The sequence below is a fragment of the Lissotriton helveticus genome, chromosome 6 (genome assembly GCF_964261635.1).
Source record: "Lissotriton helveticus chromosome 6, aLisHel1.1, whole genome shotgun sequence".
Classification (NCBI taxonomy): Eukaryota; Metazoa; Chordata; class Amphibia; order Caudata; family Salamandridae; genus Lissotriton; species Lissotriton helveticus.
Window position 1 is genome coordinate 1,788,278,268 of NC_136067.1, and position 27,276 is coordinate 1,788,305,543.

The window sequence follows — 27,276 nt, forward strand, 5'->3', positions numbered from 1 at the left end:
GAGGCGCTAATCACTTGGTTAGCGACAAGACCTCCTTCATGTAAGATTTCTCAAAAATCTTGCTGATCTTCTTTAGGAAGCTGGTCTACAAAACGACCCAGGAAATCCCATAAGGACCTGTCGTATCTTCCCAATAGAGCAGAGGCACTGGACACCTTCATAAAAGAGGCCGATGTGTTGCACATTTTTCTGCCCATGGAATCCATCACTTTGCTGTCTTTATCTGGAGGAGCGGAGGATGAAGACATCGATGACTGAGTTTTCCTAGCCGCTGCCACAATGATGGAATCTGGGGGCGGATCTGAGCGAAGAAATAATGGATCCTGATCAGGGGCCTTATATTTCTTAGCACAGACCCCACTGTCGCAGGAGTTTGAGTAGCAAGATCAATAATGCCAGGAACAAGTGGAAGCAATGGTCTGGCTGAGGAACGGTGATGTAGGGTTTTAAAGATTACCTTGGTGGATACAGTAGGGACCGACATCTTTATATTTAATTTACTCGCTCCTCGACACAACATCTCATTCAAAGTAGTGAGATCGTCCACAGGTGAAACTCGTGATGGAGGTGTAGAAGTACAAGTAGGAGAGTAATCTCTCCCAGAGGACTTGGTAGACGAGGTAGACCAAGTGCGAGGTCTTCGAGGACTCCTCCTTGAAGAAGAATGAAAAGACCTAGATCTGTCCCTTGAATGGCTCCGACGGGATCGCGGAGAGCGCGATCTAGGTGGAGTTCTTCTTCTTGAAGATACCACAGTGGGTGTCCTTGATCTTCGTGGAGATCTCCGAGGCGTTTGAATTGGAGATTTTGACAGGCGGGAAGGAGAGTAGGTATGGGAATAGTCCGAACCATTACTGCCGATAGACCTAGCTTTCTTCCGCCTAGGTTCTGCACCAACTTTTGGAGAGCCCTCTGGTGAAATCTGTACAATATTAAGTTCAGGTGACGAAGATCTTGAGGGAGAACGAGATGCACCGGCGACCTCCTCCAAGGACCAAGCATGTTCTTTGTCCCTCTAAGTCGATGGCCTCGACGTCGACAACTGTCCCTCCCTCGACGTTTAACCACGATGATCCCCTGCAGGAGTCAAGGGCTGTGCAGGTTTCGACGTCTTCACAGGAGACCTCGACGTCACCCTGGCATGACATCGCGGTGATCTTGACCTCGAATGACGGCGACGTCGTGGTGACGTCGACGGTGTGGCGATCTCGATGTCGAATGGTGTCTTACTCTTGACGTCGACCGGTCTTCAGGTCTCTTGGACGTCAGCAAGCTTCTCAACGTCGACCTACGGAGAGTGTCTCGACATCAATGGGGCTCTAGACAACAATACATGTTTCGACGTCGATAGACCCACATCTTGGCCATACCTCGGTTCCGAAGCGAGATGCTTCGACGTCGAGGCCTTTCTCGACGATGGAGACTTACGCCGTCTCGACGTCGGAGACTGTTCAGGCCTTTTCTTCGACGGTGGCTGCGACACCGACGGCGAACAAGCTGGAATCTTCCTTTTTCTCGACGTTCTAGAGGCAGACTGTAGAAGGTGTCGATGCTTCTGATGAGAGGGCTCTTGATCCCCAAGGCCTCTTTCTGGACGTGTTTTTCCTCTCTCCATCACCGCCTGAGGCCGAATCCTCTCTCTATCACGGAGTGTTCTTGAGGAAAACCTCTGGCAGTGATAACAGGCGTCTACCTTATGAGAAGAAGGAAAACAGGCGATACACACAGAGGGTGGATCTGATCAAGCCATCTTTTTTCCACAAGGTGGACAATTTCTGAAGAGAGCTGGCATTTTAACAGAAAAAGATGACAAGTTTCTGTCAGAAAAAGAAGGAAAATCTTCCAGCACAGGAGAAATGCTAAACAGCAAACAAAGAACAATTTCGGATTAAAAAGTCAAAAAAGTGTCGAGCTCAAGCTCCAGAATCCTCACAGGAGCCGGAAAAAAGAACTGACCTAACTGTCACCTGTTGTGAATGCTGGGAGCATAGGGCTCTCTGAGGTTCTTAAAGGCAAAGTACCTAGATTCTTGGAAGTCTTAAAGGCGAGGTGCCAGTTTTCTTTTCTGTCTCAGGACAGTAATTGCTATGCAGCCTATGGGCCAAACTGCCTTCAAATACTGTTTTTTTTCCTTGTTCTGTTAAAAAAAGAAATTCTTGTATGAAGCCATTTGGGTGTATGGTATCTATTACAAGTTTTCTTAAGCAATGTATTACTATGCAAGTATGGCGGAGTTATTTTCTGGCTGTTTGTCCCTCTTTTAGTTTGGATTTTATAGGGCTGTACGTACATACATACATACATACAGTTATAAGCTCCTGGGTCCCGCACATGGGCGGGGATAATTCACTGCTTATGACTTTGATGAGTATCCTCTGGAAGAGAACTAAGTAGTACTCTACCACCAAGTTTAACAAAGGAGATTGAGGCTAATTGGGGACCTTGGATGATGAACCTTTGAGACCATAAGTCAGCATCTTGCCCAGCATTTCAAGGAAGCCCCTCCCATTAGCCCAATACCTTGACAGTGAACCCATTACCTTGATAAACTTGGTCATCCAAGCCTCAGACAGAGCACAGTTTGATCATGCAACCTACTTCACCAAGTCCTGCAGATGAACATCTTTTGACAAAGGTGCTTGTACTACACGTAAATCAGAGTGCCACTGTAAAAAGAGTAATAAGAATACCTGCCATAACCAAAGACAGACCAATACTTCTGAAACCTTATTCAGACACTCAAGGAAAGGCTAGGACAACCCAGTTCTAGACCTGCCTGGACATCATGTAACCACTTGTGCCTGTTACTGGCAATTGTCAAAGTAGCCTTTTAGCCCTAAAAGGTGCAGAGATAGCCATGAAATGTGGCAGGACTGTACACACAATCTCCGCATTGAAAAATCGTAGTACTGTTGTGGAGTGAACACAAACATTTCCGTGGTAGAATATACAGCTGGCTCACTAGAAATAGGTTTGTCAAGGAACTAATGAAGTATAAAGACATTATCTAAGTTCACCGAAGCCCAGTCGCTTATCAAGAGTTTGGCAGATGTAGAGATCAGTGGCACAGCTAAAAGATGGCACATTTTGCAAGGACAAACTGCACTACCTGTGAGAAAGTGGCTCTATATATACTGGACTAAAATGAAGTACAGGGTGTATAGAGTCCACCAACCCCAGAGGTATAACAGAGGTAAAAGTCAGAACTGACCTTCCTCTCCAAAGTGGTAGCTTGGTCGAGCAGTAAGGCAGTACCAGAGGACAGTGTAAAGCATTTGTTGTACACACACAGTCAGCAAAAGGTTTCACACACTCAAGGACTGAAGTCCAGGCCAATTGTTTTTATATCCACAGATATAGTTGTTTTATTTTTAGAACCAACAGTTATAAAAATATACTTTTCTTGTTATGAGTACTCTCATGTAATTACTTTGCAAAGGAGCAATAAAGTTTGTGCACTCAATACAGTATTGACAGTAAGCAGCACAACCCTAAAACACACTATAGCATTGAGCTCAATGAGTTTCCACATGCAAGTACAGTTGATTACTATACAGATTACTTTAGTAGTCCCAGGACCAGATCCTAGGTTCAGTCCTGGGGTCTAAGCTGAAACCAGATTAGCAAAAACATTTTAGTTACTGTAGTGAATTTTCCTGAATATAAAGCGGTTTTAAAAGTTCACACTTAAAAACTTTTCAATGTAAATCTGACAATGTTATTCAATGGGACATAATTCAGGTTGCAGGTAAAGTACGATCGCGTTACTTTTGTAATCCAGCACTGGTCTCCTGTGGCCAGCACTGGGGTCTTAACTTAAAACAGGTAGGTAATTGCGTTTCAGTATTTTGTATGATTTTTAAAGAATATTTCAAGTTTTCAAAAGTAGACAGAAGAAATTTCATAGAAAAGCAGACAATGGGTTCCTATGGAGAAAATACAGATTACTAATAAACCCGGTACGTGTTACTTTTACGGGTAAGTATTTGTTCTGAATGGTAGAGTACTGACTTCTTCCCTCATCACAGGTGAGTAGTTCGGAATTCGGCTGATTTTATATGAATATTTTCAGTTTTCAAAACTTCACACTTAGAAGAAATTTCATAGAAAAACAGTCAATGGTTTCCTACGGCAATAATAATAATAATCCACATTTGTAAAGCGCACAATCACCCGTAAGGGTCTCTAGGCACTGGGGGCCGTCGGGAAGATTAAGCAATCTATTGCCCAGAGTCACATGGTGCTGGGAGAATCTGCTGCCGGGGATTGAACCGTGATCCCCAGATTCCGGAGTCAGTCGCCCTGGCCGCGGCGCCACACCTCTTCCACCATTTATGGACTAGTACAGGCTGTGCCTTTGAAAGCACTTTTTTTCTGGCACCTCATTTGCAGTAAATAGGTGTGGTGGAACTGAAGACAGCACATGGCAATTGACTAGGATTCGTCTCATCAAAGGTCGAGCTCTGTATTTTTTTTCCATCGCTTCCCAACCAGTTCATTTTAAAGCACTTTTGCATTTTATTGTAGTTTACCTTTTTATGCAACAGCAGAGAGGGCAAAGCTGAGTGCCTGTTTTAGTGCTGGATCCTGTGTAAAACTAGGGGGCTGCAGAGCACCTTAGCAGCAGGAATTGCAATACTTGAATGATTTCTTTAAATGGATGACAACTATTTCTTTGCCTTGGACCTGCCCTGCGAGAGCAGCTCTTATATTTGCATTCTCCATGAGGATTCCTCATTGCTGCTATCACAGCAAAGAATACAGTCTGCCATCCACCACAGAACACACTGTCCTGTGTCTCTTTTGGGTCAGCTGATTCCATACCCCCCCCAATCTTCTCCCAATGAACTGGCAGATGATCTGGTATAGGCACCCATTCACCAACCGGTGAGGTTCCGGATGCTGAGGAGCCATTGAGGGAAATTGCACGGAGGGACTTTGCTGGATACAGAGGAGTCACTGGAGGTGGAGTGGGATCCACGACTTGGTCAAGGCAGAGGAGAATCTTGATGGATTGTTGAGGGGCAGCCCATGCCTGAATTCAAACCCAGCTGAATTCCAACATCATTCTGAAGAGGATGGCGGTCTGTTCTACATCAAGGTTTGCTGCCTGATGACCCACGCCTGAAGGAGCTGAACATCATTTATTTGTGGATCTTGAAGCAAAGCATTACCTTTTTGGTGGGCCTTTCTCTGGAGACTTTGGGCAGTTTCCTATTCTCAAATGTGCAAGTATTGTGGTATGGTATAAGGACATTTCTGTGCTTTTTTCTTCCAATCCTAGCAAGTGTTGCGGTTGCTCGTGCAGTAATGGGTAAAAAGAAAAGCTCAGGACAGGGCCCATGGAAATTCCTTTAATAAAAAATCACCTTCCAGCGAAATTTGTAATGATGCCATGGGCAAGATTGGTGTTTTGTTATTCGAGTGTCAAAATATTGCTCACAGCCCTCCTTCCCCCATCTACAACCTTTAATTTTACACTCCCAGAGCCATTAGAGACCTCCCCTACTCCTCCACCTGCCAAGAAAACCACTAAACGTATCCTGCAGATACGGGGTGGTAGTGTTAGTGTTAGACATCTCCCCCTATAAAGGGCCTGTACGGCAGAAATTTAGATTACTAGCAGACAGGTTGTGATTACTTTTGTGGTTCAGTACTGGGCTACAAGGTACAGTACTGGCTTCTCTCCTGATTACAGGTGAGTACTTCGGATTTCGATATTCGGCTGATTTTAGGTGAATATTTTAACATTTCAAAACTTCACACTTAGCAGAAATTTCACAGAAAAGCAGACAATGGTTTCCTATGGCAGAAATTTAGATTACTAGCAACCACGGTTGTGATTACTTTTGCGGTCCAGTACTGGGCTACAAGGTACAGTACTGGCTTCTCTCCTGATCACAGGTGAGTAATTCGAAATTCGTTATTCGGCTGATTTTAGATGATTTTAAAGTTTCAAAACTTCACACTTAAAAGATTTTTCGAGTTAAACCAGTCAATGTTATCCAATGGCAGGAAAGTGAGTCATCGATTTTCAGGTAAATACTCGACTGGTGAAGTTAAGGTTCTGGGCTTAGACTCAGGGGTCCCCCAGGGTCAGGTAGATACAGTTAGTACACCCTCAGCGGCACAGGGGCGGCCGGGTGCAGAGGTAGTTAGGCACAATGTTATCCAATGAGAGGCAGGGGCCTTCGGTTGGTGGCTGCTGTCTAGCAGGCCACGCGGCTGTGGGAGCTGGGCTCCTGGTCACTTGCTCAGGGCAAATGGGGGAAGTACAATAGGGTACTCAGGCGGCTGGGTGCAGGGTGCTTTTGAGCCGCCAGGCGCTCAATGTTATCCAATGAGGAGCTTGAAAAGGGAACAAAGGCTGCAGGCTCGGGGACGGTGGATCTTCAGGAGTGACCAACACTTCGATGGGTAAGTTGGGATCTTGGAGGATAGGTAGGCACCCAGCAGTTGGGCACAGAGGGCTGTGGGGCGCCGGGTGTCTTTTGGTCGGGAAATCTTACCCCCTGCTGGTCGCGGTCAGAGGGGTCCTTTGTCCCGAGGCTGCAGGCGTCGTCGAGGAGGGTCCTTGGGCACTGGATTCCGAGTCAGAATCGCCGGGGGGGGGGTTGTCCTTAGGGTCTTGGTTCACTCCAGCACAGGCCAGGCTCGGCGGGTGCAGAGTGTGCAGGGTTCGCGGTTCGGGGGTGATGCCAGGGCTTATTACTTGCTTTGAGCAGTACCACCGCTCGTGGGAGACCCAGGTAGTGAGTCACAAGGCAGTCAGGTCCTCCGGGGTTTTTGAGGTTGCGGACCACTGGAGACGCCGGGGTTTAGCAGGAGCAGGTTCGAGGGTCGACAGGCCGGTAGTGCTGGGGCCAAATCAGTTGGCGTCTTCCTCTTCTTAGCAGCTGCACGGCAGGTCTTCTTGTTTCTGGTTCCTCTTTCTTGTTTTGGTATCTGGATCTGAGGAAGGAAGGTTCAGGGAGTCCCTAAATACTAAATTTAGGGGCGTTACAGGTAGGGCAAGGGCAGGGACCAATGGGTCCCTGTCCTGGGATGAGTACACCTAGCCTGCTCCTCTCCTGTGGGAGGGGGGGCAAGAGCCTAGCTGGGATTGGGCAGGGATCCCCATCTACAAGATGGCCGGAGCCCGGGGTCGTGCTTCACCTCGCCTCCCCCACCTGAGGGGTGGAGTTGGCAAAGGTTGGCACCCCCCCTTCCTGAAGCAGTTTTTCCCGCCAGTCTTCCCGCCAGAGTGGGGGTAGAATGGGTGGGGGCCAGTTGCTGGGTACAGCAAATGGTCTGGAGAAGCTCTCAGAGGCGGCATGCCTTTGAAGCTTCCCCCGGTCCATCCTGGGGGAGGAGACATAGCACCTCGCCCAGGATATGCATTGATGCAGGCCCAGGAGAGCAGGGGCTCTCCACCCAGGGGTCCAGCAACATGTCTGCTGTGTGGCAGCCTCTGCAGCCACTCTGCCCAGACGTGAATTGTAGGTTAGGTTTCAGGGGGCATCTCTAAGAAGTCCTCTGTAGTGCATTTTACATTAAATCCCACACTGGCATCAGTGTGGGTTTAATGTGCTGAGAAGTTTGATATCAAACTTGTCAGTGTTCAGTATAGCCATTATGGTGCTGTGGAGTTCGTAATGACAACCTCCCAGCACCATATACTCTTAATGGCATCACTGAACTTAAAATGCCCAGGAATGGCCCTGGGTACTGTGGGGGCACAGGGCTCATGCACCCGTGCCCACACCACTGGCATAGGGCACCCAGCTAGAGGGTGTGCCAGGGCAGTGGGGTTTTGGGCATGGCACACAGGGATGTGTGCCATGTCGACTCTTTGTTTAGTTCTGCACCTAGACACGCAGCCTGCAAAGGTAGTGTGACCGTGTCAAGGTACAGGGCCCCTAAGGGTGGCACAATAAGTGCTGCAGCCCTTAGGGGTCATCTCTGGTCACAATGCCCTGGGTACCTAGGGTACCATTTACTAGTGTCTGATATGTGGCCAGAGATGCCAATTGGGTTTAGGCTTTAGTATAGTTTTTAGGGAAGAAACACAGGCCCTGGGTACCTGATTGGCAGGGACCCAAGGCACACCTAGGAAAAGTGCATCAAGTATCAGGCAAAAAGTGGGTGGGGGGGGGTACTGCAACAGGAACTCACTCTCTCACACTAGCCTACTGCTTCCACTTTCTAATTTTGTTCTCGCGTAGTGCATTTTCCTAGAAACGTGGAGAAGGACACCCTGATGAAAAAACAAATCCGTTTTTTCCAGTTGTTTAGCAAGTGTTAAATAACACACATGAAAATGTTTTATTTTCAATGTCTGAATCCTCCAGTCATTCTACTACATAGCGTTTTAGGCTGAAAAGACTGCTACCTGACAGTTAATCATACCAAATAGTTTGTCATGCAAGTGGGATCCCGTAAAGCCAAGCAGTCCACCTTTAAGTTACGGACCTTGTCAATACCCAAGACCAACATCTTCTATTTGGTAGTAGTGTTTTATGATACCTTGAGTTGGGGCCCCTTGTTTACTTGTAAGAGAGGGGACCTAGTCAAAACAACTGCAGCTGTCTTCAACTTTGCTTCTAGAGTTGGGGGGAACCAATAGGGGCCCATTTAAAGATTTATAAAGCGAAATGTATTTCAAAGGCCATCTATAGGAGTGAGGTATGGGGTCATATTGGGGTAGAGGCCCTGCAAATCGCTGAAAAAATCCTTCCTGCGACGGGTCCTTTCAGTACCGCAAAGCACCCTGTCCTACGTTGTACGTGAAGAGCTGGGGATGTTTTCTTTCCGACAAATTGGCTTTCCGTCCACTAGCATTGTGGTTAAAGATTTGGGTGAAGCAAGAAAACTTACTCAAAGATTTTAAAGGATTGTCTCTCTTGACCACGTCATGCGCAACCGATGGCTCCAGGATATAAGAGCAGCCTCTCTAGGCTAGGCAGGGCTGAACTGTTTGATCACCCCGAGCCTATATGCTTGATCTTTTTCACTATCTCCTGGCACAACTATGTGCGCTCAGGGGTCAGTGCCTCATGCCCTGTGGCTGCTACGGTCAGTCTCCACAGGACATAATGCACTTTTTAATGTTTTTTTGTTTTTATGAGGCTCGCAGAAAGTTATTTATTATCCCTATTCTTAAAAAAAACTTGTTTTAGGAGGGTTAGATCAGTTTTTATCTTTTTACAACTCTTCTCTAATGATACTGTTTTGTAAATGCTTAACTTTTTATGGGTTGCTGTTAGACTGAGGTCAAGTTGTGATTAATCTTGGCAGGCGGCAAAGTTGAGACCTTGCTTGGTGAAGTTTGGTATGGTTTCAGAGCTTGTTATGCTCATTAACATGACTGTCGACGGTGCTGGCCTTACAGGAAGTGATGGAATCTGCACTGTGCAACCTTCGTCTGGATCGTTGATGGGGCCACAGTAGGTTACCGAGCGGCTGTCAACGGTTAAGTTAATTAAGTAATCCACTCTCTTGTAGACAGTCATCAACATTTTTGACACCTGAATGGACAGATTGCCTTGTTGATGAAGAAGTCAATATCAAGCAAGATGTCGATAATGCCAATGATATAGAGGTGGTAAGTGTAGTTGGCAGACTATAATGCTGCAATCAATGTTCTCACCAACACCTTTGTCGTTGACACGTCAGGTCTATGAACAGATCCGGAGGCAGATTTTTTTTATATCTGAAGAAGCCAAAGTAATATTAGTAGGTTGACCTTATTTTCCTCATTTTAGAAGACCCAAGAGAGATGATAGATGTCTAGAACTGTGCTGTGGACGCCTGCAGTTCTCTCCATTTTCTTTCCCATTTTCCAGCTTGTTAGGTGGATGTTTACAGGATTATGTTTCATACCTTCCTAACTTTTCTTGGTTGGAGTTAACATTTCTGGCTCATCCTCTCCAAAGCCCGCAGTGACTCCTAATTTCTTCTTCTGTAGCTACAGAAGAAGTCTTGCCTCCCTGTTCTTTAGGGTTTTTGCAGAAAATGTTCGGCTATACTTAGTCCTTTGCCTTGTGACTAGGATGTAGGCAATACAGACATTCTTTGTGAGGGTCCTCGGAGAAAACCCTGTTTTCCACAGGTCCAACAGAGTCTAGATAACCTCTTTTTGGACCCTTTTGACATGGTGTAAAATTGTGAGGGAAATCACAGATCCACTGTAATGTGGCATTTAAAGGGCGGGAAAAAATCAAAGCAAAAGTGGATAAAAGAAGTGAATAGAGCTCAGAAGACTCCCTTCACATGACGTGCTGTTAGAAATCTAAGGTGTGGTGACTCTTGAGGGGAAGGAGTATTCAAAAACATTTCTGACTGGTTGAAGTTTGGTTCTTCCTAAAATTATGTGAATTGGCTAACAATCTCACTCCTTTCGACTTTACTGTGTAATGATTGGCTTTCTGCTTCTTTTTGTGACTAAAAGGGGACTCCCAAGTCGATGGGGAAGATTCAAGCATGTGAATCTATGAAAGATTCAATACTGGAGAATGAGTTCTGTAGCATGAGGGTGTGTGAAGTAGTGGGATGGGTCTATGGGTTGTGCAAGTGAGTGTGTCAAGGTCATCTAGATCTGGGTATGATTGTGGAGATTGCAAAATATAGGGTGCTTGCTGAGGGACATAATTAGATCTAATCTTATAAGTTTCAATGGAACAGCAGTTCTGGTGCTCATGCAGGCAAACGGGCAATACCCTTATATGAGTCAGTCCTTTGCTGGAAATGCCTGGCGGTGGGACACCCTGAAGAGTTAAATGAGGTAGTAAAAGTGATGTAACTTCCTGTGCAGGTGCATGATGGTGGGGAAATAACACTTTACCTTTGCGGAAGATAACATGTCAGTGCATTGAGGACGGAACTTGCAGCAGGATTAAGAGTAGATGCATAAGAAGGTGGAACCCATGGCAGAGACACGGACTGCTCTGTCGATCTACTCAAGTTCCCGAAAGAGGACACCAACAAAAACTGCTACAAAGTCCAGTGAAGCCCCTTTTTAAAGTTTAGCTAGACTTATTTCAGTAGCTGGTGCACTTAGTATCATAACAGAAAAAACATTAAATGTCTGACAATACTTGGGTGTGTTCTGTATTGTAAAACACGGATTAATCTTCTGCTGCCGCATGGTTAGTTACAGAGGTAACGTCACTTTAGATTACTGTTTTGTGCATTTCATTTTGTAATAAATATTGCCATGAGAGAAGACCTAATCAGTTCAGAGAATTCAGAGATGTGAAGGCCGGGGCTACTTGGCGTAATTTTGCAGGAGGCAGCAGTGCATCATACCTATAGTACAGCAAGCATCACAGTGATTTAAATCTAAGTGAGCATTTACTGTATAAAGTCCTAGATTGCCAATGACCAGTACGTTTTAAGATGAGGTGCCGAGTGGGCTTCAAGAGGCATTCCCATGATGATCATTTAGAGGGTGGCTGACACTACAGCGATCACAGCGACAGCTCAGTCATGATTCTTAGGCACTGAAAGTGCAAATATTTGACTAATAGTTATCTGAAAGATTTATTTAAAACAAATAACAGTGAATTTAAAAAAACAATTGCAGTAATTAAAGGAATCAATATATTATTCACTTACTTGCCAGCTAGACCTCCACCAGGTGGTAAATTGGAGATATTTTCTGCAGATAAGATGCGCATTACATGAGCAAGATCTGGCATGCCTTCTTCACTAGCGCCTTCCATAATTTCTATTTGGATAAAAAGAAGATTAATTAAAACAAACAAAACTACTAATGTTTTTATCTACTATTTCCAATACTGTGAAAAAGAACAGCTCAGATTGTACATTCTTCCTGAATATACTTGGCTCTTAAGAAGTGCCTATCATCTCTGCAATCTAATCTAGCACCTTAGAAACATCATATGGAACCGCTTATTTCTCACTAGGCAACCCTTTCGCAGTAAAAGATTTCATAACATGGTGCACGTTTGAAGCATTGGTATTTCAAATAAAAAGTAGTATTTAACAGTCAACTATCCCATAACATATCACCAAACAAACAATTTAGGGGAGAAAAGTCTCTTTGGAAAGCTTTGACATATGTTCTGCCTAACTATGTAAATGATCAGCTGTCCGCCAGGGCTAAGTACATCATGTATAAACAAGCCAATAAAATACGCACCTTGTCACACACACACATAGCTGTGTGTGCAACATACACAAATATTAATGCAATTCCACCTAAAATAACTGCGGCAAGTAAGTTATTTGGAGCAAGTGTATTATTAAACATCCATACATTACAAAAGTAAAAAGGTAAAATTCCATGTAAACACAGTAAAATGACTTGAGAAAACAAAACACGGAATCCATTTCTAGAATCATTTACAGAATAAACATGGGGCATACTCACAAGGGCCAGTTTGTGAGTTCTTTCTCACCATAGTGATTTAACCCCTAGTGACGCTGTTAAAATTATAGGCTTTTGTTAAACTAGTTCGCTTGAAATAACTGCACAACTGCATGTAAGGTTAATGCCTTGCAAAGTATAATGTGCACTTTGCAATTGCTGTTGCAGGACGTGAGGGCCCTCACAATGCACGAGGTTTCGCCTTGCTAATCAAGGTTTCTTCACACATAAAAATGCCAATAAATGGCATATTACACTATGCCCATTTCTGTACTCTTTATATGTTCACTGAAAAAAAATAGAAACTGAGTTAGGGCTCTTACACAAATGTGCAAAACCACTGAAATTAGCCAATTCTGCGCTGCAAGGCACACCACAGATGTCATAACTTGTGCGAGCCACTATGTTGCTCTATTGATTGCTTTTTATTTGTTGTTGTGCTGTTGGCATATTGGTGTTATGAGCATGGGGGGCAGCAGCGGAGTTGTGGTGTGTGTTGTATGCCTTAGAAACCATAACAGGCATATTTCAGTGGTTTCATATGTTTGAGCCACAACCATAACTCAATTTTAATAGTTTTTTCAGTATTTTTTTTTTTTTTAATTGACATATGTATTACCGTTCAGGCACCACATTTAATTCCTTGAGAGGTCAACCACATAGCGCAAGGATGTGCACAACAAAGGCTGACTGCAGGGCTCTGGCCAGGCCCTAAACCCATCCGGCAACAGGTAGGTAATCCCATCTGTACACAGCCAGCAGCCTTAAGCAGCAGCAGGGAGGGACTGTATGTCAAACCACAGTTGTGCATAAGCCGTGTCCCAGAATGCATGGGCATTAGGCAAGATTTAGTTTCCTCCCCACCCCAGATTTGCAAATCTTAAACAGTGGCAGTTGCCACAATATACCTATGTTTCAGATGTGCTTAGAATTGTAAAGGCTTTTTTTATTTATTTGCCAATAACTAACTCCATGGATGGATCTGCACCAAATTTTGTGGACTCAGCTAAGGCTCAGCATGCCAACAAGGGGTGGGTGATGTATTTTTCTCCATTCTAACTCCCATAGGACATTTTGCTTGTGTCTACAATCAAAACCACTGGACAGCTTTATATCAAACTTGGCTTGAAATCAGGAATTGACTCAGAAAGCGTGCTTTCATTTGTGTGATATAATCCCATTAATTCTTTTTTTTTTTTGAAGGGTTTACAAAAAGTAACAAGCATTGGCATTGCCAATACGTCTCGCGTTTGGGACCTTATACGTGTTTAGTTATCTAGCACAATATTCTTAGTGCAATATCATCAACTGTTGCATGGCTAAACACTTGTAAGTTCTCAAAGGCGAGACCTATTGGCTGTAGCGGAGAAGTGGGAAAAGTACTAGTTAGGGGAGGAAGTTGGGGGAATATGAAAAGACAGGGAGCTAGGGGCACAAAAGTGGGGTAGAAAGGAGAGCAACATTATCAGGGAGAGCAATGATAAACACCAGTAAACAAACAAGCACTACGAGCTTCAAAAAGAAGCTTACAGTTTTGCTCTCACAGTTCTGCTCCTAGCAAGTGACAGAGTACACACGACCACATTAAAATCAGGACGAAAAAGCAGTAAGCACACAAAGGCTTGGAGCTGCTAAGGTAAGCTTGCAGCTCTGTCACTTTTGTTTCCACCATGTGATAGAAAACAAATGAATACGGTAAAATCGGGCCCAAAAAAAGTCTCCAATATTACATATGAAAGAATACACAATAACATTAATTAAAGGTAGTAAGAAATCAATGCCGTTTTCTATACAAATGTGATACAAAAGCATTTTAAACTGCAGTATCTGCTATGAATAAATAAAAAATTGAAGGCAATGAAGCGGTTTATGTTTTGAACATGTTTCCTCTTTTGGTTAAGTAATAAGAAATTTGCTACATAAGCAGAAATATGGAGTTTGAGATCCTTAGACTATTTGTGATCTCATTTGACAACCCAAAGTTAGGAGAGTTTGCATGCTCATTGGTCGGATGTTAGCTGGCTGCATTTCTGCTGTGCACATTTTATGTCTTTCACTGAATTAAAATACTGTGACCTTGGCATACTTGAGGGGAAAGGAGGGTGACAGAAGGCAAAATGGCGCTTGAGTTTAACTCAACAGGTATCTACAGCTGAAGCCTGGACTGTTCAGAGATGGCTTTATTGGAAGTCGCCTTTATATTGTGCGATGGAAGGATAAAAAAGTATCATTGTTTTGTTTACACTTATTTTTTTTAAAAAGTTGTACTTTCCACGCACGCACATTCAATCGCCGGAGCCAACTCTCCAGTGACATCACAGACTTCCAGGCTCAGGCAGGGAATACCACACACCTCCCTCCCTTATCAAACATGAAAGAAAAAGCAAGAGAAGAAAAAAAAACACAGGGAACACAATAGTCTTAACAATCTTTCAAATAACCAGGTCTTTTGATTACACTATGTAATGCACCAGTAGATTTGCTACAGCCTTCGTCACCACTACTGTCACCAGACAATTCGGTGGACTCCACCCGTTCTGTGTAACCCCCACCCATGTTGCCACTACAAACCATCACACGATTAAGATTCCATATTCTGTGGTCTTGAGTTTTCACAGCATTGGTACAAATTCGAATGACACAAATGGGCTTGAAAAACTTGGGGGATGCTGCTCTTCCTGGGATTTTTAACCATAACAACATCCCCCACGCGCACCGTTGTTACCTTCACAGCCTTTCTGTAATTAAAGCCAATCTTACGTTCCTCGCCAATCGAGACCACCCACACAATGACCAGTCTGCAAAGTATATGCATTCACCCAGGAAGGTTCAATCAAAGTGTTGGGACGCCTTCCTCAAAAAAGCTCAAATGGGGTTTTCCCGGTGGTGCAGTTACCCTGTACATTTCGATCATTTTACAAATCTCAGCCTTCCAATCCATAGCACTGGATTTCGCCAGAGAGACCGTCTCTTTTATGACTCTGTTGAGCCGTTCAACCATTCAGTTGGTTTCAGGATGGTACAATGCACACTTTGAGTTATTCCTCTTCCTTGAAGAAAATTTACCATCTCGCTAGATAACTGCACCCCATTACAAGTGAGGATTGATGGAGGAATCCCTTCCATACCAAACAAACAGTTGATCACTTTAATTACATTTCTGCTTTCTACGGAGTAGGTTAAGAACATTTCTGACAATCTAGAGAACATATCCATCACTACAATCAGTTAAGATCGCCTTTCTTGATCATGGATGGGACCCACAATATCCTGCCAAGGACCGAAAGGCAAGATATTCCTCAACACCATGGGTTGTATTCTTGGTTGCTTTGACTTGTCACTCCAGGCAAATATGAAACAATCACACACCAAGCGCTCAATGTGCTTGTCCTTGCCAGGCCACCAATATGACATTCGCACAAGCTCTTTACATTTGGTCATGCCTTGGTGCGTGTCATGAGTAAGATCCAATATTTCACTCCTGAGGTTGGATGGAGGAAAAAGTTTGGTCCCCCCTGAACAACAAGTCATTAACAGACAACTCATCACGCACCACCCAGTAATTTTGACACGTATCAGAGGCTTGCTTCGTTTTGCTCCAACCCTCAGTCGTGCACCTCATCACCTCAACCAGCACATCATCCTGAACCAATTATTCACGCCATCTATCTTCAGAAAACGTGCTGACAGCACGTACACAGACCGTCATCTGCAAGCCCATCCAAATCAGAACCACACTCAACACTGGGAACCAACCTGGAAAGAGCATCAGAAACAGTGGTACAAACACCAGGTAGGTATTCCACAATGAAGTCATACGCCTGTAAAGCAATGACCCACTTGGTAATGCGACTGGATATCGAGTCGACACCTTCCTTTGTGAAAGTCTCCACAAGGGCTTTGTGATCAGTCCGTATGATAAATGAAGACCCGCACAAGAACGTTTTATGTTTCCTCACAGCCCAGAACACGGCCAAAGCCTCCCTTTCAATAACAGAGTACTTGGCCTCAGTGTGCTTCAATGCTCTAGTCAGAAACATGATGGTCTCTGTACCAAACTCTACTTCCTGCTGGAGGAGGGCACACAAACCTTTGAGACCAGCGTCAGTGGTTACAACGGACCTCTTCTGAGAATCAAAGTTCCTAAGCTTGGGAGCCAAAATGAGATGAAGTTTGAGCAATTGGAATTCTTCTTCGCAGAGGGATTCCCATGAAAACACGACACCCTTCCTTTAGTGTGATCTCGTGTTGGCACCGAGTTCAGCAAATCCTTTCATGAACTTGGAATAAAACTCGATCATTCCCAAAAATGTCATTAACCCCTCACGAGAAGTGGGAGAGCTCATATGCACACTTGTGTTAACTAACTCATCTTAGGGAACAATGCCCTCACTGGACACTATGTGACCAAGATATGTTATGAACTTGATACCAAACTTGCACTTTTCAGCTTTCAAAGTGCGATTCCAATCAGATAGCCTGCTCAACACCTCCCTTAGTCTGGCTTTGTGCTCCACAGAATCTTTCCCAAAAACCAAGATGTCGTCTTGAGAAACACAAACACCAGCAGTACCATCAAGCTAACAAGTCAAAAGGTACCAAAGGGAAATATAAATGTGGTAAGATCTCTTGAAGATTCCTTCAGCTCGATTTGGTGGTATGCACTAGATAAGTCAATAGTACTGAAGACAGTAGGACAACCCAACAATATAATCAATTCAGTGATATTAGGGAGGGGATACCTATCCACCACAACACATTTGTTGAGATGCCAGAGGTCCACACAGAGGCGTAACTTGCCAATGGCCTTCCTTGCAGCGACTATTGGAGCAAGCCACTGGGTACCCTCAACTTCTCACGTATGCCCCCAGCTTGGAGTTATTATTTCTTCCTTTACCTCCTCAGGAATGGCAATGGAAACATTTTTAATTTCAAAGTATTTTTATTAAGTTTTAAAACAGAAAAAACAGGCAGGGCATAGCAATGGACAATCAGCAGGCAAATTAGGCAAGCGAGACAGACAGACACGTCTTCTCTAATAAGCATTAGGTGAGCAGGATGATCATGCCCAGATGGAGATGCGTTGCCCGGAGATCGAGAGAAGCCCTTAGTCGGAGCAACAAATAAAAAGCCAGCCCTGAAAACCCGCCTCCCCCCCCCCCCCCCCAACACCCAACTTCAACGCCCTCCCCCCACCCCACCAGTACGCCATTCTTCCATAGTAATCGTGTGAGCTATAGCTAATCTAAGGGTATCAAGGTATCCCTGGTCGCGTTTGGTCCACCATGCAGTCTGTAAGGCGGAGGATGTGAAGGTACTTCAGGCAAGTGATTTCGTGGAATTTCCTGGAGAGCAACGTCAGGAGCGGTTGCCAAGTAGTTCGGAATGAGTCAGATGTATGTGTGAGCGTGGCCTGAATCCGTTCCATACCTAACGTGAACCACAACTTGTGTAGCCAGCCGGTGTGGGTGGGTGGGGTAGTGGAGCCCCAGAGCGACAGGACGTGTTGTGACGCTGCCTGCATAGCGATGCCCATCTGTTTGCCGCGAACTGATCTCAGGGGGAATGTAAGCGCATTGGGGAGCCCTAGAAGTGTGTAAGCTGGGAAGCGTGGGATCTCAGTGTCGAACGTGGAATCAATGTCGTCCAGGACAACTTTCCAGTACTCTTGCAAGGCGGGACATTCCCACAGGAGGTGAGTCAGTGTGCCCCGGCTGCCACATCCTCTCCAACACAGCGCGCTTCGGTCGCCTTGATTGAGTCTCGCTGGGGTAAGGTGCCAGTAGATAGCCAATTTTATCGCCGATTCCCTGGCTTTGGTATTGCGGGTAGTGTGGGCGGCCCTGTAGTATATGTGGTTCCATTCTATGGGGGAGAGCGGTCTTCCGAGCTCGGCTTCCCATCGCCGCTGTCCAGCAGTTTTAGCAGGGTCGGTAGCAGGGGAGAGCATCCGATAAAGGTCTGAGATAAGATGTTTATCTGAGTCCTTGGACACAAGCCAGCGTTCGAACGGCGTCATTTGCCGGCTGACCAAAGGGGCAACGTCCGGCTGCAAGAGCCAGTGGCGGATTTGGAAATATTGAAACATGTCTCAATATAGTCTCCATAGTCTCGCGAAATGTCGGCTAGAGAGAGGAACCCCTCCACATCAAAGAGGTGCCCAGCCGATCGGCAAGGTGTGTCACGCCATTGAAGGAAAGCTCGAGTGTCCGTGCCGGGCGGGAATGCGGGGTTATCAAAGAGTATCTTCCACAGGGAGGTCTGTGCCATGGCCCTGTCCTGAAAGAGCCATCTCTTCTCTGATTCAGGCCGGTACCACTCCACTAGATATCGAACTTGCGAGGCCTGGAAGTATTGCAACAGGTTTGGGATCCCGAGGCCGCCCTCGTCAACAGTCCTGTGCGCTACTCGTTGATGCAGCCTGGCGCGTTTCTTCTCCCACACAAATTGGTGAATATCGTGTTGGAGGTCAGCTAGCATTCCTGGTGGCGGGGACACCGGGAGGGTCTGAAAGATGTATAATATCTTGGGTAGGACCGACATCTTTACCGCCGCGATCCTGCCAAGTAAGGAGAGGGGCTGCTTTGACCAACGCGCGAGATCGGCCCGGATCTGGGATGATAAAGTAGAGTAATTGTGATTGACCGTCGAGACCGTGGAGGAGGTCAGGGTAATCCCTAGGTATGGAAGCCGAGTGGTGGACCGCAATTGGCATCCGAAGGTAGGTGATGGGTTATTAGGAAGAGCATGGCTGCCAAGGGGCAGTATCAGGGACTTCCCCTGGTTAACCTTGAAACCAGATACCGCGCCGAGCTGTTCCAGCTCCGCCAGAAACGCCGGTATGGAGCTAGATGGGCGGTCCAAAGCGGTGATTATGTCGTCCGCGTACAGTCCTACCACGTGGGGTTCGTTGCCGAAAGACATTCCCGTAATGTGAGGATTATCGCGGATTTTCTGCGCTAAAGGCTCCACGTATAGAGCAAATAAGAGGGGTGAGAGAGGGCATCCCTGGCGGGTACCTCTCTGTATCTCGAAGGGGTCTGACTTGAGGCCACCCAGCCGGACACGGGCCAAGGGACGGTGGTAGCAGCTCGCGATCCAGGCCTGAAACCGGTCTCCCAGGTGATAGCGCTGTAGCACAGCCCGTAAATAGGTCCAGTCGACACGGTCGAAAGCCTTCTCTGCATCGATGGCTAATAGGGCAGAGTCTGAGACCTGAAAATGAGCTTTGTCCACGAGGTGCAGGGGTCTTTTGGTGTTGTCACTACACTGGCGGTTTGGGACAAAGCCCGATTGGTCTGGTTCGAGGATGCCCGGGAGGCAGGGACCTAGGCGAGCCGCCAGTACCCCCGTAAACAACTTCAGATCTAGATTGAGTAAGGAGATGGGGCGGAACGCGGAGCAATGCGTCGGGGGTTTGCCCGGCTTAGGTAGGACCACGATGTCGGCTGCAAGCATATCGGGCAGGATGGAGCTCGGACCTTCAAAGGAATTAAACAGCCTGGCGAGGATAGGCGCCAGGACATGGCCAAAGGACTTATAAAAGCCAGACGAAAAGCCGCCAGGACCCGGGGATTTAAGCGGACGGAGGCGCGCAATGGCAGCGAGGATCTCGTCGGTGCGAATGGAGGCATCTAGGGCTTCCACGCTCGCCGAACATAATGGCGTGATATCGGCAGATTGCAAATAAGCGTCAATGGCCGTTGGTGATGCCTTATCCGCGCAGTATAGAGAGGCGTAGAAGGAGCGAAAGGCCGAGGCTATCTGAGCGTCCTCAGTAACTGCATCGCCGGCGTCGTCTAGTAGCGTCGTAATTTTGGAGCGTTGGAGTTTGGCTTTCAAGGCGCTGGCCAGGAGCCGGCCAGTGCGGTTGCCCCCCACGTAATACGTGTGACGGAGGCGAAGAGCAGCAAATTCTGCCCTGTCGGTGTCGAGGCTAGCCAACTGAGCCCGGGCAGCCTTAAGTTGGCACCAAATTCTCGGAGCACCAGTGCGGCTGTGAACTCTTTCCAGCTCCGCAACTTTGTGGGAGAGGTCACCCCTCTTTTCTTTGCAGAATTTGGCGTCCGCAGCTGATATTGCTATCAGCTCCCCCCTAACGACAGCTTTCAAGGCTCCCCACAAGGACGACACCGACACACCAGGGGTGTCGTTGATGGCCAAGTAGTCTGATATGCATTTATGAAGCTGGTGGGCTACCGCCGGCTTTTGTAAGAGGGTTTCATTAAGCCTCCACGACCCCGGAGTGCGCGGCGACCTGGGCACGCTAAGCGTCAGTTCCACTGCCTTATGGTCGGAGAGGGCTGCCGGGACAATTGACACTGTGGCAATGTGGGGAATGAGGCCCGATGAGCCCAGGAAGTGGTCTATGCGTGCGTAAGTGTGGTGTACGTGTGAGTAAAATGTGTACTGCGTTGTGAGTGGGTGTGCGTGTCTCCAAAGGTCCGAGATGTCTATCATGCAGCCAAGTAATGCCCTTCTGTGAAATCGCCCCGGTGTCTCCATAGCGGCGCCCCGATCTATCCTTGTCGGTATCCATGACGAGGTTGAGGTCCCCCCCTAGGAGCATGTGGGTGTGAGGTGCTTGAAGCGTTTCTGAGATTGCGGATAGTAAGAAGGGTTCCTGACCTGTGTTGGGGGAGTAGATGGAGCCTATCGCGTAAGTGGTGTTGCCTATCTGGAAAGTATGGGCTAGAAGGCGTCCTTTAATTTCCCCTATTTTGGCCCCTACCTTGCCTTTGAAGCGCCGTGATACGAGTATAGCCACCCCAGCCTTCTTTGATGGGAGAGAGGAGAAGAATTGCTGTGGGAAAGCTCGGGAGCGCAGCCGGTGCCAGTCCTTAGCCAAGAGGTGGGTTTCTTGCAGCAGGCAGACATCGGCTTCAGAATTCTCTAGGTAGGAGATGATAGCCCTGCGCTTGATCGGGTTGTTGAGTCCCTTGACATTAAGAGACAGGATTTTGAGTGTATCAGCCATCGCTAAGGCACGTGGGGGCGAGCGGGCTCAGTAGTGCAAGACGCTGCGCAGTGATGGAGAGCGTAGGCAATCCCTGGTGTGTGCAAAGATCCCATGGCGTACTGGTCCCCCCCAACAGTTCCCTCCCCCCCAAGGCCACCCTAACCCCAACAGAGTGGACCATCCCAACCTCCCTCAAGTATTGAACCCCCATCCATCAAACCCCCCGCCCCCTCCCAGAGCGATCCCCCCAACAGAAACTGGTAAAAGTCTCGGGCCTAGTCGTGCAGGGCACAGGTCCATAGAAAGTCAATGAAAGGGGTACCATGGCTGCAGCCCAGTTGGCGGCTCCCCGGCCCAAACCCCAGTTAAGCCATGTGCGAGTGAGAGAACACCCCCAAAAAGGTCAATGTTCTACAGATCATGTGCTGTGTTATCTGCCACTTCCTGTACTGCTGCTTCACGTTCCTGGGCGACTGTGTCCGGGTCTGGTTTCGGGATAGGTCTCGGCGTTCTCCTCCTGCGGACCGTCTGCCAGTCATCTCTCGTAGGGCGGGACGGGTCCCCCTGCGACCGGGACGGAGAGGCGTCTCTGGAGGGTGAGCCTTCCGGCATTTCGATCCCCAGTAGGGAACAGGTGTCTCGAAGCGATCTGAGCTGTTGAAGAGAGCCGTTCCATTTGAAGATCAGACGGAACGGGTGGCCCCAGGAGTAGGGTATCCCAGCATCTCGCAGGAAGTTCGTTGCGAGCCAGAAAGATTTGCGCTTTTGTAGGGTGATGTTAGAAAGATCTTGAAAAAGGGCTACTGGGTCATCTCGAAATCTGATGGGTTGCGCTTTTCTGGCTTCACGAAGGATGCGTTCCTTCAGAGGAAAGTCGGGAGGAACGCCAGTATGTCCGGAGGTTGTGCAGGTGCTCTGCGCGCCATGCCTACCCTGTGAGCCCTGTCGATGCGGATTTCAAAGTCGCTCGGCTCACCCAGGATGTCTCGGAACAGGTCTTGGAGGTAATTGGTCACATTGTCCTTTTCAGCTTTCAATGGAACACCCCTGACCCGTATGTTATTCCGTCTGGAGCGGTTCTCCAAGTCTTCGGAGTGCGATTGTTGATCCACCTGCTGATCCTGAAGTCGCAGGACTTCCTGCTGGAGTCTCTCCACCTCCCCACTGCGGGATCGATCAGCATCCTCCAGAGAGGCCACCCGCTCCCCCAGGCCATCAATGTCACGACAGAGTTCACGTTGCTCCCCTGCCAGGTCCTGTTTCAAAGTCTGAAAGTCTTCCCGCAGCGTGTTGAAAAGGGAGGCCAGGAAGGTTTTAGTGATTGGAGCGGAATCGTCTTCCGGCGCTTGGGGGCTCGCAGGGGGCTTCGGGGACGGCTGTGGTTGGCCCTAGTCCCCTTTCGACGCCGCTTTGTGCATGAGTTCCACCACATTCCGGGTCCCTTTGCGGTTAGAGTGCGTCATGATGTCCAGAAAAGGGTAAGGAGTCCAGTCGGCGGGTGTCTTCAGGGGCTGTCGAGTGATCGCCCAGCCACGGGTGCGAGGCCAATCGTGAGGGGCAGCGGCGACGCGGAGCCGGCCCGGGGCCAATGCGAATGGTCAGGCTCGGCTCCCCGGGAGGAGGTTCCGCAGGCCGTTCCAGGGGCAGCGAACTGGAGCAAGAGTCCTTCGTGGGTAACTGCGAGGGCAGTGCTCGGAGTGCGTAGTAGCTAGCAAGGCAGCGATGGTAGAGGTGACCAGGTCATGCGGGCTGGGGCCAGCGTGTTACGCCGAGAGAAGTTGCGCTCGGTGGAGGGAGGGCGGCGCGGACCCAGGAAGAGCGCCCGGACGTCAGGCCAAAGAGCAGTGCCCTGGTACCAGCAGGAGGAAGGGCCCGCAGGTTGGACGTCGCGGAGAGGTCCCAGTGGCTGAGTGGGGGGCCTCGGTGGACGGTAGGTGGCAGGCAGCGGGCAGGAAGCCGGAGTCAATGGCCCGGTACAGCCTCTGGCAGGATTGCGTCCCCGTCTGCAGCAGCCGGGGGTCTCCCAACAGGGAGTGCAGGGACCGGGGAAGGGGGGGGGGGGGGGGGGGGGGGGGGGAAAGAGTGCTCGGTAGACCAGGTCGCAGGGCGCAGCTCACCTCGTGCCTCCCGTCGAGGAGACCGTCCAGGAGACCGTGTCCAATGCGGAGAGATGCGGCTGGGTGGAGTCCTCCGTCGCCGGTGTTCTCTCTCCGCCGGCAGGCTAGGGGGTGGGGAGGCTCCGGGGCGCACCCGGTGGCGGGCTGTCGACGCCTCGTGTGATGCCCGCTGTGGATGACGCGATGGGCTGTAATCACTCCGGCCGCCCAGCAGGCCCACGCCGGGGCGCAGAGTAGTCAGAGGCCCCCAGCGGGGCTCGCAGTGATCGGAAGGGCCGGTGTGAGGAGGCTGCAGCGCAGTTGGGGCTCCCCCGCCGGGGGGCGAAGGTGCGAGGTGGAGTCCGGCGGGTCGTGGGGGGCGGGTGACCGGTGCCCTGCCCGGGGTGAGTCCCCGGGGGGGCGGCGGGAATGGTCTTGCGCCGCCGCCCGGTAGGCCCGCGCCGGGGCCTAGATTGTTCAGAAGGCCTCCGCTGGATAGTCCAAGGCCCCAAGGGGGCGGACCTGCGATCTCGGCGCGCTCCCCCGGGGGGCGGCCGATGAGGTGAGGGAAGACCAGTGGGTATGCGGAGCCGATGGTCAGTGTTCCGCGTACGTCGAGCTTCCGCAGGTCCGCCAGAAGGAGGCCCGGGTGGTCGCCTGAAGGCCCGCGCCGGGGCCTGTAGTTGTCGGCCGGCCGGCGGCTGAGCTCGTTATGTCCGGAGGAGGCCGGGAGTGCCGCTCTTCCCGGCTATCCGCTGCCAGGCGCTCAGATCGCCCCTCCGTAGCTCGCTGCCCTCCTGTAGGGTTCTCCGGCCCACCGTCCGCAGCCGCTGAGGTGTGGTTGTGCGACGGAAGGGCTCTAACCTGCGTCGCCGGCACACAGGCCGCGTCAGTGGCGGGAGAAGCGGGGCGCCAGCGGTCGTCGGCGCAGAGAAACCCCGCTGGCGATCCACCAAGTGAGCAGGGTCGTTTTGCGCCAGGTCCGGGCAAGAATTCAAGGGGGTGGCTGCCAGAAAAACGTGCGATAGGGGCACCGGGCCGGGGAGCCTCGCGATGCACGTCCTATCAAGCCGCCATCTTGGCCACGCCCCCAATGGAAACATTTTTAACCTTTCAACACACAGGTCTTGCTTGGTCAACCAACCAAATCTCTTGCTTATAGGATTTCAAGCAACATAAGACATCCCCTGAAGACCTTTGGAAAATCTGATTTGAGTCGTGACAACAAAATTAACATCCAGGGTGGAACAATCTTTAAGTTTAATGGGTGTGGTGCTATCCAGGATCAAGCTTCACACCGAGGTTGCCTTGGCGTGTCCAACTAATTATGCTTTCACCCTTTTAAGAAACATTCACTTTGCCGCAAGTGAGGTGGTGTTTATAATCAATAACCCCAGTGAAATAGCTGCGTAATTTTATAGGCTCCCTACTGTAAGCACACGGATTGATGTCAGGTTGTAGTATCTTGACTTTGTGAGCCAACTTATTGGAAAATAATTCATTGGGGACAATGATGATTTTTGCCCCTGAATCAGAGAACATCAGTTGTCTCCCCTTCTACAGAAATGATAACAGGGCTGTGTTTGTTATTGCTATGGGCACACACCTGAAGCACAATTGGACCTCCTGAAATGGTTGAGCTCAGGCCCAGATTCATCACTCTCAGAGATCTTTCACAGAAGACCCCTTTGGTTTACAAACAGAGGCTAAATGACCACTTATTGCATTTAGAACAACTTAATTTAAGAGCAGGTCACTTCCTATCATTGGTGAGATGAGTAGTTGAGATGCACCAGTAACCAGATGGGTTTGTGACCCCCTACATCAGGTTTAACAGGAATTTTCTTTCCCTTTTCTCCAATCAGATTGACAGTCTGACTCTTTTCCTTATCACACCAATACACTCTATGGAATGGTTAATGCGTTTGGCAACTAAGAGGACCTCGTCCAAGGTACATTCATCTTTTAACCAAAGCTCTTTTCTTACCTTATCAATGCCACAACCCACCCTAAAATAATCCCCAACTTGTTCATCAGATAAATCACCAATTTTGCCTGCAAAGCTAGTTTGCGTAAATGTGTAACATACTCTTCAACAGACTCCTCTGGATTTTGTAATCTCATGGCAAAGGGGTAACGTTCAAGAATGGTACTAACTTTCGGTAGAAAATAAGTATCGAGTTTAAGACATAATCCTATTCATTTAGATCTTCTAAGTCAGATGGTGAGGGTAGATCAAATATTTCTTGCCCTTCCAGCCCCCAACAATGCAACAGCAATGAGGCCTTTCTCTCAGCGCTCAAGGTAGCTCTACACACCTTTTCTTACATTTCGTGGACTTTCTTCCACTTTTGCCACCTAATTGAAGGAGTACCTGGAGCATAATGCAAGACAGAAATACAATGTGTCAAAGCCAAGGCACACAGTGCAAATATAAAGAAACAAAGTGAAAATAAAGTACAGCACAAAACGTGACAAGTAGCAACTAGGTTCAGGCAATGCACAACTTCTGCACCAGTGTGCACACCACTGAAATTGAGCAGAAGGGCAAGAGGTGGAATCCCGCAGTGTGCGCACCACTGAAACGATGCGCTAGCACAGGCAATGAGATAAGGAGAAACAGCGACTGGCAACACCACCCAATAAGGGAATTATTCCACAGTTGAATAGCTAGTAAGCACTTTTAATCAAATTAAGACCAGTGACAGCAGCAACTGCCGGGTCTGTTCAAAGCACCCACATTTAATTGCCTGAGTCACCTCTCCAGTGACAACAAGGAGTTCCAGGCTCAGGCAGAGAATACCACAGACTGCTGCCTGAGTGAAAAGAACGGGCAGGTATCTTGAACGCAGGATCACTAAAGTGACTGCAAGGGCTTAGTCTCTAGCTTCCTGATCACAGCCTCTGGACAGAAAAGGCTCTAACCACCTTGAACCCAGCACCTGAAATCTGTCTGCTGTGAGTCTTGTTCCCTCCCCTCCTCCAGTGGTGCCAGCCCAGCCCTAGACCCTCGATAGTGGGTCTGAATGGGCTCTGCCAGCCCACCTTTGGTCCAAGCAGATCAGACGCAGTATGAATGCATCGCAGCCCTTCCTCCCCCTCCAAACTCTGTGGAACCACTGCTGCAAACCGCAGGACTTTGTATCGCAGCCAATTGGATCCTCCCTGTTGGATCTCACAAAACACTGCAACCAGGATTTAAGGTACTTTGTTCAGCGGGCCTAACTTGATCCCTGTATCCAGCCTGCACTCCATTACAGTCGGCCTGAACTTGTGACTTTATCCCAGTCCGGCACAACCATATACCAACAGTTGACACTTTGTGCTTCTAAGCACTATATTTGCTTTAAATCTTTAAAACTGCTCATCTCCGGTTCTAATGACTGGATTTTTATCATTATGTCTCAAATAATGTATTAAATTTGACTATTATTCGAAAGTGGTTTGGAATTTTTCTTGTGTTTTCACTTTATTTCTGTTTCAAGAGCTGCATAAATACTTTACATATTGCCTCAGAGTTAAGCCTAACTGCTTTTGTGGCAACATACCAGAGAGTTAAGCACAGGTTATAGATTTGTTTCAGACTTCACCCGGATAGGAATTGTGGTTGCTGCCTGAGAAGGTTTACCCTCCCTCAACCACTAACCTAATTTCCTACATGAATATTCTAAAAAAGTTCAAATTGAACCTAAAATAAATGTAAATCCGTATTTGTAAAGCTCAAACTACTCACCCATACGGGTTTCAAGGCGCTGGGGGCCATTGTGGAAATTAAGTGAGCTATTGCCCAGAGTCTCATGTGCTGAGATGAGCTGCCGTTGGAGCCGGGGATCGAACCATGAGCCCTGTGC

The 27,276-nt window shown here is 48.2% G+C and overlaps 1 protein-coding gene across 3 annotated transcripts in view; it reads right to left on the minus strand.

Annotated features, from left to right (window-relative positions):
* PPM1B (protein phosphatase, Mg2+/Mn2+ dependent 1B) overlaps positions 1–27,276 on the minus strand; it is a 187,626-nt gene that overhangs the window by 82,720 nt on the left and 77,630 nt on the right. For all 3 annotated transcript variants that reach the window (XM_078649681.1, XM_078649682.1, XM_078649680.1), the window contains one exon: positions 11,596–11,707. In XM_078649681.1, the coding sequence (XP_078505807.1) occupies positions 11,596–11,707 (112 nt within the window). The remainder of the gene's footprint in view (positions 1–11,595; positions 11,708–27,276) is intronic.